General features: G+C 40.6%; 1 protein-coding gene across 12 annotated transcripts in view; it reads right to left on the minus strand.

Moving 5' to 3' along the window:
- Positions 1 to 15125, minus strand: part of LOC140195234 (uncharacterized) — a 665367-nt gene that overhangs the window by 564441 nt on the left and 85801 nt on the right. For 9 of the 12 annotated variants that reach the window (XM_072253281.1, XM_072253262.1, XM_072253298.1 and 6 more), the window contains 2 exons: positions 14345 to 14415; positions 12368 to 12500 (listed from right to left, as the gene is read on the minus strand). The exons of 2 other annotated variants lie outside the window; for them this stretch is intronic. In XM_072253281.1, the coding sequence (XP_072109382.1) occupies positions 12368 to 12500; positions 14345 to 14415 (204 nt within the window). The remainder of the gene's footprint in view (positions 1 to 12367; positions 12501 to 14344; positions 14416 to 15125) is intronic. One more of the 12 variants, XM_072253253.1, reaches the window with a different exon arrangement.

Consider the following 15125-nt stretch of genomic DNA (forward strand, 5'->3'; position numbering starts at 1 on the left):
CAGGCAATGACACTAAAGAATCTTGAATCAAAATACTGTACGTTGTGAAAGCATGTGCATTCTTCCATGGATTTTCAAGATAAATGTTGCTTTGATTAAATACAATTCTAGTTAAAAGAGCTCCAACCTTTCCTGGTGAGTCCACTATCCTAAAGAGTAATCCAAAACAAATGTATAAGGGTGGAAAAGGCAAAGAGCTTGAGAAGAAGGAATCTGATAGGAGAGGAGAGTGAGCTGTGGGAGAAAGGGAAGGAGAAAGGGCACTGGGGGAGGTGATAGGCAAGTGAAGAAAAGAGGTGAGAGGACAAAGTGGGGTATTGAAGAAGAGGGAAGTGGGAGGTGAAAAAAATACCAGAAGTTGGAGAAGTTGATGGTATACCATTAGGTTGGAAGCAACCTAGACGGAATATGAGATGTTGCTCCTCCAAACTGGGATTGGCCTCATTGTGGCAGAGGAGAAGGCCATAGGCTGACATGTCAGAACGGGAACAGGGATAGGAATTGAAATGGTTGGCCACTGGGAAATCCCACTTTTTGTGGTTGGAGCGGATATACTCGACAAAGTGATTCCCCAATCTACCTCGGATCTCACCAATGAAGAGGCCTCATCAGGAGCACCAGATACAGTAGACAAGCCCAAAAGATTCGCAAGCAAAGTGTTGCCTCACTTGGAAAGACATGTTTGAGGCCCTGAATGGAGGAGAGAAAGGTGGTGAAAAGCAGGTGTAGCATTTTAGCTGCTTGCATGAATAAGTGTAAGGAGGGACATTAGTGGGGAGGGACGAAAGGACAAGGGAATCATGGAGCGAGCAATCCCTGCAGAAAGTAGAGAGTGGCGGAGAGGTAAAGATGTGCTTGGTGGTAGGGTCCTGTTGAAGTTGGCAGAAGCTGCAGAGGATGAGATATTGGATGCGGAGGCTCATGGGGTGGTAGATGAGGACAAGAATCACTCCATCCCTGTTAAGGTCACGGGAAGATGGGGATGACACAGATGTCCAGGAAATGGAGGAGATGAGGGTGAGGGCAGCATCAATGGTGGGAAAAGGAGAATATCACTGTTGTTCTGGAAAGGAAAGACTCATCCTAGGAGTCAATGCAGCAGAGATCAAGGAACTGAATGTCATTTTTACAGGTATAGTCAAGATATTCGTGGGAATCAGTAGGTTTATAAAAAATATCTGTGGACAGCTTGCCTCCAGAGATGGAGTCACAGAGATCAATAAAAGGGAAACAGGTGTCAGAAGTTGACCAAGTGAATTTAAGGGCAGGGTGGAAGTTGGAGGCAAAGTTGATGAAACTGAGAAGCTCGGCATGGGTGCATAAAGAAGCACCAACGTAGTCACAATGTAGCGCAGGAAGTGTTGGGGATAATTACCAGGGAAAGCTTGGAACATGGACTGCTCAACATAACCAATGAAAAGGCAGGGTTTCGCTGGGGCCCAAGCGAGTGCCCATGGCTACACCTTGAGTTTGGAGAAAGTGGGAGGAGCCAAATAAATTGTTGAGGGTGAGTACCAGTTCCACCAGACAAAGGAGAGTGGTAATGGAGGGGAACTGGTTGGGTCTGGTGTCGAGAAAGAAGTGGACAGCTCTAAGGCTTTTTTTAAATGAGGATTATAAATGTATAGGGACAGGACATCCGTGGTGAAAATGAAGTGATCAATGCCAAGGAATTGGAAGTTGATTGAGCGTATGTGAAATGTCATGGATGTAGGTTGGAAGAGAATGAACCACCAAGGGGGATGAAATGGAGCTGAGGTATGTGGACACAAGTTCAGTGGGACAGGAGTAGGCAGAAACAATGGATCTTGTGGATATTGGGCAGGAGGTAGAAATGAGCAGCGCAGGGTAAGGGAACTATGAGGTTGGTAGCAGTGAATGGGAGAATTCTAGAGTTGATGAGGTTGGTGATGGTGCAGGAGACAATGGCCTAATGGTCCTCAGTGGAGTCCTGTTCAAGGGATGAACAAGAGGATGTTTCTGCAAGTTGCTGCCTGAGGTCTCAGCAAGATAGAGGTCAGTCCACCACAGTACAACAGCAACCGCTTTGCCTGCGGGTTTGATGGTGAGGTTGGGATTGATTGAGGAAAGAGTGGGCAGAGTGTTCAGAGGGGGTAAAGTTCAATGAGGAGAGAAGAGTGCTAATGTTGAGCCAGTTGATGTCTCGTCAGCAATTAAAGATGGAAAGATCCAGATCAGGCAGAAAACCAGACCAAGAAGTACAATTTGAAGAAGAAAGTTGGAAATGAAAGAAGGGGGACATCAGTTGGGAATCCTTGCCAAAGAAGTGGGCTTAGAGATAGAGCTGATGGAAGAAGAGCTCAGCATCGTGACAGGCACTGAACTTATTAAGGTACAAATGAAGGGAATAAAAGGTAAGGCCTCTGCTGAAGTCAGAACGTTCCACGTCAGAGCGGGGAAAGTCAAAGGGAATGATGAGAACAGGGCAGGGATTAGAGCTGGGATCAGGGGGGGGGGGGGGAACAGCGTTGGTGGCATCAGAGAAGAGGGGAGGGTTAGGACCTTCAGGAAGAAGATGGAGGTTCTGAAGGCCGAAGAGGTGACAGGGAGCCTGAGAGACCTGGGGTTGGGAGTATTAGTGAGGGAAGTGGAGCCCAGCAGCCCAGCAGAAGCGAGAAAGCTTTGGGTCTGAAGCTGGAGTTGGCCAAAGTTGGGGCTGGAACCGAAGCTGTGGGCCAAGTAATTCGCAGTCTGGTGGGTTGGTGGAACCGGAGTTGGCGACAGTGAGATCTGAGGTCTGGAGCTGCCTACAGTCATTTGAGCCAGATTTAGTGACAGTGGTATCCATGGTCTGAAGGCACCCAGGCCCAATTAATTCACATTAATTAAATTATACTTCTCATCAACAGGAGGTAACAGGCAGTCACCTGTGAGGTGACAGGCAGTCACATGTGAGGATATACTGTGTGGTGATAGGCAGTCACCTGTGAGGATATAGAGGTGAGGTGATAGGTAGTCCTCATCCATAACCTAAGTAAAATGGATTCAATTTTTGATAAAAAATATAGACGAATACTATATGGATATAGTAAATAATTGAGTCTCTAACTCATAAGATGGATTCATTGATCTGTTGTATTGAATCTAAAGCTAATAAAACTCTTCAACATCCAATATTTTAACAGGTTCTGATGAAGGATCTCGGCCTGAAACGTCCACTGTACCTCTTCCTAAAGATGTTGCCTGGCCTGCTGCATTCACCAGCAACTTTGACATGTGTTGTTTTAACAGGTTCTGATCATTTGGTCAGAATGAGCAAAGTAGAAAAACAAATTATTTTGCCTTCCAAATAATCCTGTTACATCTTACAGTCCCATTTGATATACGTATTCACCAAGGGCAAAATATGGATAAAGCAACAATATTAACATTCTCAAAACTCAAGAAAAGCCCTTATTTAACAGAACGTGAAAGTATGATAAAACTAGCAATACATGATGTGCCAAAAGGCTTAGATGCTGGAATCACAGCAACAAAATATATTTTAAAAAGATAGTTATCAGAGTATCTGATGGATGTCAGCATTGCCATATTAGTTGATCACAGGAAACTATGGTACTGTGCCACACATGTCCATCCATCTTAGTCAGCAGCTACAGAGTACAAGGCAATCAATACTGAAGACAAGAAAGACCAAGTCCAGCATCTTCCATCATTAATAAGCATTGTACAAATCTCTGACACAAGTGATAAGATATTCATCCTCATCATGAAGTGAGCTTGTCTGAATAAAGAGGAATGAACTTGCCATTTCTCCTCACTTAATACAAAACTAAAGCTTTTCCTTAGGTTAACAACTTGCTGAAAAAGAACAAGTGCTGACACCCAAGTCAGCCAGGGTCACCCAGGACTGGACTGTCTTCAGATGAAAGTTAAATGCCTACAGAATGATATATTGTCACTTCGTTTTGACCTTATGATATTTTAGTACCATCTGTTTTGTGGATTGGAAATTTAAAATGTTAATGATAATAATTTCATCCTAAAGCACCAAGTTATAAAAATACTACAGATCATCAACTACTAACACTACACCAAATCATATACAGTGCCTATAAAAGGTATTCATCGCCTCCCCCCCATAAGTTTTTATGTTTTATTGTTTTACAACATTGAATCACAGTGGATTTAACTTGGCTTTTTTGATACTGATCAACAGAAAAAGACACTTCTGTGAAAAGTGAAAACAGATCTCTACAAAGTGATCTAAAATTAATTACAAATATAAAACACAAAATAATTGATTGCATAAGTATTCACCCCCCCCCCTTTTAATATGACACACCAAATCATCACTGGTGTAGCCAATTGGTTTTAGAGGTCACATAATTTGTTAAATGGAGATTAGTTTGGAGACCTGTGTGCAGTCAAGGTGTTTCAATTGATTGTAGTAAAAGTACACCAGTATCTGGAAGGTCAAACTGCTGATGAATCAGTACCCTGGCAAAAATTACACCATGAAGATAAAAGAACACTCCAAGCAACTCCGCAAAAAAGTTATTAAAAAGCACAAGTCAGGAGATGGATACAAGAAAATTTCAAAGTCACTGAATATCCCTTGGAGTACAGTTAATTGTCAAGAAATGGAAAGAATATGGCACAGCTGTAAATCTTCCTAGAACAGGCCATCCTCAAAAACTGAGTGACTGTGCAGGAGGGGGACTCATGAGGGAGGCCACCAAGAGGCCTATGCCAAATCTGGCAGAGTTACAAGCTTCAATGGATGAGATGAGAGAGACTGCGTATATAACAACTATTGCCCGGGTGTTTCACCAGTCACAGCTTTATGGAAGCGTGGCAAAGGGAAAGCCACTGTTGGAAAATGCTCACATGAAATCTCTGCTCGAGTTTGCCAGAAGGCATGTGGGAGACTCTGATATCAGCTGGAAGAAGGTTCTATGGTCTTATGAAACCAAAATTGAGCTTTTCGCCCATCAGACTAAATGTTATGTTTGGCATAAGCCAAACACCACACAGCATCAAAAACACACCATCCCTACCATAAAGCATGGTGGAGACTGCCTCATGCTGAGGAATGCTTCACTGCAGCAGGCCCTGGAAGGCTTGTGAAGGTACAGCATAAAATGAATGCTGCAAAATACAGGGAAATCCGAGAGGAAAACCTGATGCAGTCTGCAAGAAAACTGCGACTTGGAAGAAGTTTTGTTTTCCAGCAAGATAATGACCCCAAACCTAAAGCCAAAGCTTCACAAGCTTAAAAACAACAAAATTAATATCCTGGAGTGGCAAGTCAGAGTCCAGACCTCAATCCAACTGAGAATTTGAGGCTGGATTTGATGAGGGCTCTTCACTCATGATCCCCATGCAATCTGACAGAGCTTAAGCGGTTTTGTAAAGAAGGTTGGGGGAAAAAATTGCAGTGTCCAGATGTGCAAAGCTGATAGAGACCTGCAGTATCCACACAGACTCAAGGTTGCAATTGCTACCAAAGGTGCATCTACTAAATACTGACTTGAAGAGTGCGAATACTTATGCAATAATTATTTTGTGTTTTATATTTGTAATTGATTTAGATGACTTTGTAGAGATTTGTTTCCAGTTTGACACAAAAAATTCTTTTTCTGTTGATCAGTCTAAAAACAGTCAAATTAAATCCACTGTGATTCAATGTTGTAAAACAATAAAACATGAAAACATCTAAGGGGTGTGAATAATTTTTATAGGCACTGTGAGCCTATAAAAATATTTTGGTTATTGCTTTAAAAGACCTGTGAAAATAATGCTTACACAGGATAAGAATCTGCAAAAATTGTTGCTTTATTAGAAAATGTACAGTATATTAATGTTGTTTCAACAGAGACATTTCCATAAAAATTCAAGCAATATTAAAATCACTACTACTTTGAATAGAGAAATAACAGAAAAAACTCAGGTTTATTGTAAATATTTATTTCACGAATATCAACCGCAATATCTAGTTCAAAAATGGTGAGTTAAAGTAACTGAGGAGCGAATTTTCACTGTTGGGAACAACTGTAGTGACTACCTTTAAAATACAAATTTAAATTTTACATTTGCTGTGATTATGATACTGAAACCCATTTATGATTTTTACTTCTAATTTATTTACTTGGAGATACAGCACGGAATAAGGCCTTCTGGCCTTTTGATGCATGCCACCCAGCAACTCCCAAAAATTTTAAGTTAACTTGATACGTCTTTGGGAGGAAGATGTGGGAGGAAATTGGAGTACCTAAAGAAAACCCACTCATTCCACGAAGTGGTGGGGGGGGCGGGGGGGGGGAATTGTACAAACACCTGACAGAGGACCACACACAAAATGCTGGAGGAAATCAGCAGGCCTGGCAGCATCTACGGAAAAAAGTACAGTCGACATTTTGCACCGAAACCCTTCGGCAGGACTGGAGAAAAAAAGCTGAGGAGTAGATTTGAAAGGTGGGGGGAGGGGAGAGAGAAACGGCAGGCGATAGGTGAAACTTGGAGGGGGAGGAATAAAGCAAAGAGCTAGTAATTTGATTGGTAGAAGAGACAGAAGGCCATGGAAGAAAGAAAAAAGGGGGGGGGAGCACCAGAGAGAGGTGATGGGACGGGCAAGGAGATAACATGAGGGAGGAACAAGGGGATGGGAAATGATGAAGGGGGGGACATTACTGAAAGTTGGAGAAATCGATGTTCATTCTTCCTAGCTGTTTGCTTCATCCCTCCCCATCCAAATTCCAATCACCTGGCGTTTCTCTCTCCCCTCCCCCCACCTTTGAAACCTACTCCCCAGCTTTTTTTCTCCAGTCCTGCCAAAGGATTTTGGCCTGAAATGTCGACTGTACTTCTTTCTATAGATGCTGCTTGGCCTGCTGAGTTCCTCCAGCATTTTGTGTGTGTTGCTCAAATTTCCAGCATCTGTAGATTTTCTCTTGTTTGTGATCTGACAGAGGACGCCAGGATTGAACTATAAACTCTGACACCCCCAGCTGCAATAGCATCGCACTAACTACTATGCTACCATGTTGGATGTGGACTTACTCAAAAACAGCAGTTCTAATTAACTCTTCCTAGTTCCTGCCTAATGCTCTTGGACTTTGCTCTGCTCCAATTTAATACCGTCCGACAAGGTCCATACTTATCATCATCGATAGCCATGTTAAAAGTTAAAGATTTTTGGTCGTTGTTCCCTAGCTGCTCACCCACTGAAAGGTCAGTGACCGGGCCATACTCCTTACCCAACACTGTCAATACATTCTTAGTGATTTATTTTATTATAAAAATTTCAATATGTATGTTACTAATATTGCATTATTTATATTAGCAGAGCAGCAATGGCTGGAGTTTCTGTGAAAAATGAGGAGAGTACAAGACAGCTATATTCCAAATATGAAGAAATTTTCAAAAGGAAGAAGGACACTACGGTGGCTGACAACTGAAGTCAGAGCCAAAGTAAAAGCAAAAGAGAGGTCGTAGAAGGAAGCCAGAGCTAGTGGGAAGATAGAGGATTGGGGAGCTTTTAAAAACTTGCAGAAGGAAACTAAGAAGGTCATTCGGAAGAAAAAGATGAATTATGAGAGGACGCAGGTGACTAATACCAAAGAAGATATAAAAGCATTTTTCAGTATATAAAGGGTAAAAGGGTGTCAAGGGTAGATTATAGGACCAATACAAAATGACACTGGAGATATTATAATGAGAGATGCAGAGATGACAGAGGAACTGAATGCGTATTTTGCACCATAAGATTACGGAGTACACATGACAAGACAGGCCAAAGCCGGAACGGTTTCCTGAAAGGAAAATCCTGCTTGACAAACCTACTGCAATTCTCTGAGGAAATTACAAGCAGGGCCGACAAAGGACATGCAGTAGACGTAGTATACTTGGATTTTCAGAAGGCTTTTGACAAGGTGCCGCACATGAGGCTGCTTAGCAAGATAAGAGCCCATGGAATTACAGGGAAGTTGTTAGTGTGGGTGGAGCATTGACTGGTCAGCAGAAAACAGAGAGTGGGAATAAAGGGATCCTATTCTGGCTGGCTGCTGGTTACCAATGGAGTTCCACAGGGGTCGGTGTTGGGACTGCTGCTGTTTACGAGGCATGTCAATAATTTGAACTATGGTATTAATGGATCTGTGGCTAAGTTTGCCGATGATACAATGATAGGTGGAGGAGCGGGTAGTGTTGAGGAAACAGAGAGCCTGCAGAGAGACTTAGATACGTTAGGGGGATGGGCAAAAAAAGTGGCAAATGAAATACAATATGGGAGAGTGTATGGTCATGCATTTTGGTGGAAGAAATAAACAGGCAGACTATTACTCAGATGGGGAGAGAATTCAAAATGCAGCGATGCAAAGTGAATTGGGAATCCTTGTGCAAGATATCTTAAAGGTTAACCTCCAGGTTGAGTCAGTTGTGAAGAAGATGTTGGCATTCATTTCTAGGGGTATAGAATATAAGAGCAGGGGTGTGATGTTGAGGTTCTATAAGGCACTCATGAGACCACACTTGGAGTATTGTGTGCAGTTTTGGGTTCCTTATTTAAGAAAGGATAATCTGACATTGGAGAGGATTCAGAGAAGATTCACAAGAATGATTCCAGAAATGGAAGGGTTACCTAAGAGGAACATCTGGCAGCTCTTGGGCTGTATTCCCTGGGGATGGTGGGGATCTCACAGGAACATTCCAAACGTTAAAAGATCCTAAACTGATTAGATATGGCAAAGATGTTCCCCATGGTCGGGGATTCTAGGACAAGAGGGCACAACTTCAGGTTTGAAGGATGCCCTTTTACAACAGAGATGTGGAGAAATTACTTCAGTCTCAGGGTGGTAAATCTGTGGAGTTTGTTGTCACGAGCAGCTGTAGAGGCTAAGTCATTGGGTGCATTTAAGGCAGAGATAGATAGGTTCTTGATTAGCCAGGGCATCAAAGGGCATGGGGTGAAAGCAGTGAAGTGAGGATGACTGGAAGAATTGGATCAGCCCATGATTGAATGGCGGAGCAGAATCAATGGGCCGAATGGCCTATTCTGCTCCGATATCTTATGGTCTTAAGGAACTAAGCAGGTCAAGCAGCATTTATGGAAAGAAGTACAACTGACATTTTGAGCCTAGACCCTTCATCAGAACTGCTGATGAAGAGTCTCGGCCCGAAACATGACTGTACTCTTTTCCACAGATACTGCCTGACCTGCTGAGTTCCTCCAGCATTGTGTGTGTGTTGCTTGGAGTTCCAGCATCTGCAGATTTTCTCTTGTTTGTGATTATTTATATTAGGTGTTTTATAGGAAAATGCTGAATATCAGGGAACTATAGCAAACTTTAATAGATGCATTGAAGCTTAAGGAATAATGCAAAAGATTACAGATGTAAATTCACATGAACTTGTACAATATATTAAAAATAACAAATCGATAAATTAATGAACTTAAACTTGGTGAGAAATGCTAACAGTTCCATGTCAAACTACTTCCATAAGTGGCAGAAAACTTACACTGCCTCATAAATAGAAATGTCCTAAATTTGTGAGCTGTCCATCAATTGGGACGGTACAGTAGTGAAGTGGTTAGCACATTGCTTTATGGTACAGGCAACCCAGGTTCAATTCCTGTTGTTGCCCGTAAGGAATTTGAATGTTCTTCCCCGTAACCATGTGGGTTTCCTCGGGGTGCTCCAATTTCCTCCTACAGTCCCAAGACATATTGGTTGATAGGTTAATTGGTCATTGTAAATTGTTCTGTGATTAGGCTAGGGTTAAATGATTTGTTGCTGGGCAACATGGCTTGAAGGGCCAACTCCACACTGTATCTCAATAAATAAAAAATAAATAAATAATACATTTTTGCTGACTGTGCTCCATCACTGGACTCCTTATGAAATCCAGCAGTACAGCAACAACCTGCTGCAGTTCCGCAACACTTACAATGTGGTATCTGCCTGCTAAACTGGTGCCAAGTTATAGGAACTGCAAATATATTAAACTCAATGGAGAAGACAGCTGCAAGGAAATTGCCTAAATATTAGACAATTTATTTTTTAGCTCATCACTTTAATTTAAAATCACTCTGAGCACTTTAACCATTGAACACATCAACATGAAACATTGCTGTAGAAAAGCAGCATTCATCAAAGATCCTCACCACTCAGGCCATGCTCTTTCCTCACTGGTACCAACAGGTAGAAGGTACAGGTGCCTCAGGACTCACATCACTAGGTTCAAGAACAGTTACTACCCCTCAACCATCAGGCTCTTGGACAAAAGGGGATAGCTACACTCATTTAAGGACTCTTTTATCATGTTGTTACATGCTCATTATTTATTGCTATCTATTTACTAACTGCATTTGCACAAATTGTTTACAGTTACTGTTCTATAGATTTGCTAAGTATCCCCACAGAAAAAGAATCTCAGGGCTGTATGTGGTGACATATATGTATTCTGATAATAAATTTTATCTTCAACTGTGAACCTTAGAGCATTTCACTGTTTTTTTTTTGTTTTTTTATATTTTTTCATTGTATTGAATGTCAAGGTAATTCAGAAACTTTCAAACCCCTTGACAGTTTGGAGCAAGATTTTGCAGGTTGTCAATTTTGCTGATACACATGCAAAGCTTGAACAGGCTTGTCCACCATGCACTATTACACTGCATGATACCCTGCTATCACAGAGGGCTTTGGCATTTGGAATTGGTATGTCTTGCAGCAATATCAAAACTGTTGCATCTGGAAATGGTAAAGTCATACTAATTCAGACATCCCACCCTGCAAAAACTCATTTTAGGGAGGTAGCACCCCCGCCCCCCCACAACCCCATATCTTCCCCCCCCCCCCACCCCCGGTCAACCTCCAAGGGTGTATGTAATACTTTGCTTAGTGATTTTGTCTAATCTGTAAACCAAGTTGGGTATATGCAGAAAATGTGACATTAAAATATGAATTTATATTATATTATATTATCACGCTTATTCTATTACCACTTCAAGCAAGTCTACAGGGAGTTTGGCCTCATCACGTAGGACATCAATAGACATCAACGTTAGCTATGCTAATAATCGAATGACACCTGTTAAACTCACATCAACATGGCTTTTACATTTTAACCCACCATGGGCAATAGAAAAGTCACTGTTGCAAACAGTGCAGCAAGCAACACTGTCATTATTTTTGAAGTCGACTGTAAAGCCCACCCATAGAGAAAACTGATAGGTCTACTTGCAGGGGTCCCCAACCTTTTTTGCACCACGGATCAGTTGATCAGTTTAATATTGACAATATTGTTGTGCACCGGCTGATGGGAGGAGGGGTGGAGTGTGTTAATCACGACTGGAATATAGGTGATAAGTCAACTATAAGTTACCTGTAAGTGGCTAATACACTCAATTTCGTTTCTAAAAGGGTTTATCTAACAAATTTAATATTAAACACACAGCGCATATTTTCCTTGCATGAATATAGTGATAAGTCACTTATAAGTCAATAACATCATCACATTTTAAGTAACGTTTGGATATTAAACACACAGCGCATATTTTCCTTGTATGAACATATAAAATCATTGCAACACACCAATATCGCTGAATCAGTGGGAGCCCTGGGCTTGTTTCCCTGCAACAAGATGGTGCCATCGAGGGGTGATGGGAGACAGCGATACTCGAACGGGGTTCCTTATGTCCAGCCTATTCCGCAATTTAGTTTTCGTTGCATTCATTGCAGAAAACTCCGCTTCACAGAGATATGATGTTGGAAATGGAAGCAACGTCTTCAGTGCTTCCATGGCTATCTTAGGATATTCAGCTTTGACTTTGATCCAGAATGCCAGCAGAGATGTTATGTCGAACATACTTTTCAGCCCACCGTCATTTGCAAACTCGAGGAGTTGATCTTCTTCCAGCACTGACATGGTTGGCGCGTGGGTAATGACCTCGTGTGCGTTCAAGTTCAACAGTGGGAGTGACAGGGAATGAGGAAAGGTGCAGCTGACTCATATCGTTTCATATCGTTTCCTCATGGCCCGGTGGTTGGGGACCACTCTTAGCATGAAGAGAGACCAATCAGGATGCTCGCTCTCGCTCTCCCTCACCCTCTCAAAAAAATCCATTTCTGGGATATTGTATATAATTTCCGGCCATCAGAAAGCCGCTATCAATATGCGGGAGACTCCCGAAACTTCCGCGAGAGGTGGGATGTCTGCTAATTATGTAGGTCAATAGAGGAAGCAAGTTTTGGGCTAACATTTGGACACAGGCCCTCAATGAGTAAGAGCCTTCATACAAAGTACTTTCACTTGATTATTCTCTCCACAAAGACTGACTGGCCTACTGTGCTCCCTTTCTCTTCTGCTACACATATTATCAGTGAAAGAAGGAAAATAAACATACCTCGAGCTCACTTTGTTCACAGTCACACCATGCATCTTTTAATTCCTCATGAAGACTTCTACCCATCATATCATTGGTTTCCAAATGAAATTTTCCTCCCAGAAGGGGCTCTGAGATTTCTGATTTTTTCCTTCTAGATAGAAATATATAGCTATAGTTCATAGTCAACATAAAATAATTTCCCTTTCTTTATGTATTTAAAGTATAATGCAAATACATTACTAATTATTAATCACCTCATGCATTATTTTGATCATCATACTTCCTTTTTTAATTGCTCTTACACTAATTATGTTAATGTATTTCCAATTTATAGCATCTCTCTGGTACGTAATATAACTAACACTAGTTAATATGTTTGTATATTAACAAAGCATAAATTGATGTACCTATATTTGTAATTAGTAACTGTAACTACATAATTAAGCATTAAAATTCTATTTAAACTTTATTTTAATATCTTGGTTTAATCAAAAAAGCAAGCTCATAGAATTCAAACCTGAGAGCATAATAATTGAGAGAATGCCAATACCTTAATATATATTTTGCTCATTTCAGACTATTTCATATTTTAATTGCAGTGAACTTTACACCATTACCACACTGACTATTATCTGAAACAAAGCTCACAAATTACAGCTTTATAAAATTAGATTATCTGGCTAACAAATGTTTGCACTGTCACTTTTTACATCTGTATCTAAATAATTATTATTCGCTACTGACACAAAGAGGAAGCCCAAAACCTTTATTGACAATACACTTGATGCTGGGCTTTCTGTCTGTCATACTATCCTATTAACACAACCTAACAAAATTAGGTTGGAATATACAGTAATAGGATGCAAATTGTTCCTGCATAATTGCCTCAAGCAGTGGTCTTCCCCTTGCTGGCACAATTCTCTCTATATCTACCTAAGCCTGGGATAATTTATCAAGAAAATGTTCAACCTTATTGCAAATGCCTGGCCAGTAAAACCAGTTGCTGTTAACTATTGTTTGAAAATGGCATGTTAGGTCTGCCATCTCCACTCCCCTGCCACTCCTGCACTTGTACATTTCTCCCTTGGGTAATGTTAGACACTACATTTGAGGCTGCCAGAACAATTAACCCTTCTGTTAATTAGAAGGAAATGTCAGGTGCACAGATGGTACAAGCTGGCATGCAGCCATCTAGCCAACTGCTACTGAATGCAGCTACCCTGCTGCTGACAACTATTCAGTCAAGTGCCAAACCAGCAGATGTCAATTTTTTCCAGCTGAGGAAGGCTAAACAACAGAGAGAACTCCAATGTTTTTAAGCCCACAACAAATACTTCAAGAAGTTTCATATTCATTGCCTGTTGTCACACTAACTGATCCTATGTAAATGCAGTCTAATACAAGTAGGGAATATAACCACAGCAGCAATCTTTTCATGTTAAAATCTACAACCAGACCACCTTTAAGCTTGTATCATTTAAAACAGGGAGATACAAAAATATTTACAAGATTACAATGGAGTGTGTGGCTGTTTCTGGAAGCTCAAGTTATTGGAAGGAAAAAAAATGACTTTTGACCAAAATTTATTTGGTTGGTGACAGATCAGCTTTAATGCAGCAAACATTATATGCCAAACTGATGCCCCCCTGTACCTTTAAGGTTAAAAACACATGATGCGGTTCAACTGAATATTGAACTAGTCAGAGGAAGACAAGAGATCAGGTCTACGGATAGGAGGGAAAAAAAATCCTAAATGGAGAACCAAATGAGCCAGCAGTGAGACAGGACTTCTTTGTAGACTCTGCAGGAACACATTTCGTCACAAAGTTAAAAACTGCAAATTAGCCTTTTGTAGAGCAGTCTATTAAAGATTGCTGGTTGGGCCTATAGTATACCGAAGCACAGATCAAGTTATTTCTATTCAATCTTAGAGTACTTAGTAATACTAACAAAAACAACTAAAGTTAGACTAAATTTATATAGCTCCACACTTACATGATTGAACTATGAAATGCTGGACTTGCAACTTTCTCCAGCTGAATACTTCTCAAGTTAAGACTGGAAAACTGAAGAGCATAAGAAAAGAAATGTGGTGAAAGAAATGTTGTTAGTTTCCTTTAAGACAATATTTATTTGCAGAATATTCATGGAACTCTAACATGGAATAGGATGACTTGAAGTAAAACATCTATTAACAAAAGGAAGTCAGAAATCACTGGAGGAAATAGATCAAGTTCTATTTGGTTCACCTTCTTCATGATACATTTAAAACAGGCTTGGACATCCAGTACAACATTATTCTTACACAAACTCTGGGGATGATAAATAATGCCAATCTTTATTGCATACTGTACTCAACAAGCCAATAACTGGCCTAGACAATTTATATTTTTAAGCCTGTACTTCCTGCCAATTAATACAGTTCAACTCAAAAGTATAGTGCATCATTAATAAACACTAGCATAAGTACAGATGTAAAAACCTATCATTAAGCAGTGGTATAAAATCAGATGTTAAAATCCAACACTATGACAAGAACAGACTAAATAAAATGGCTGAATACCATGGCAACATCAAGTGTCAAAAGATCCAAACTGGTCTATATCTTAAAGTAGGTCTTAAAAGCTTCATTAATCAAGGTGATCTTAGATGATAGCATCCAATAACTCAAAAGCATGGCACTACAATGATCTAATAAAAGTTAACAGTTCACAGTACATGAAGGACAATAATTGGATTGCCACCAATATATAATCAAAAATTGTGATTGAATTAG

This window comes from Mobula birostris, chromosome 1 (assembly GCF_030028105.1).
Source record: "Mobula birostris isolate sMobBir1 chromosome 1, sMobBir1.hap1, whole genome shotgun sequence".
Classification (NCBI taxonomy): domain Eukaryota; kingdom Metazoa; phylum Chordata; class Chondrichthyes; order Myliobatiformes; family Myliobatidae; genus Mobula; species Mobula birostris.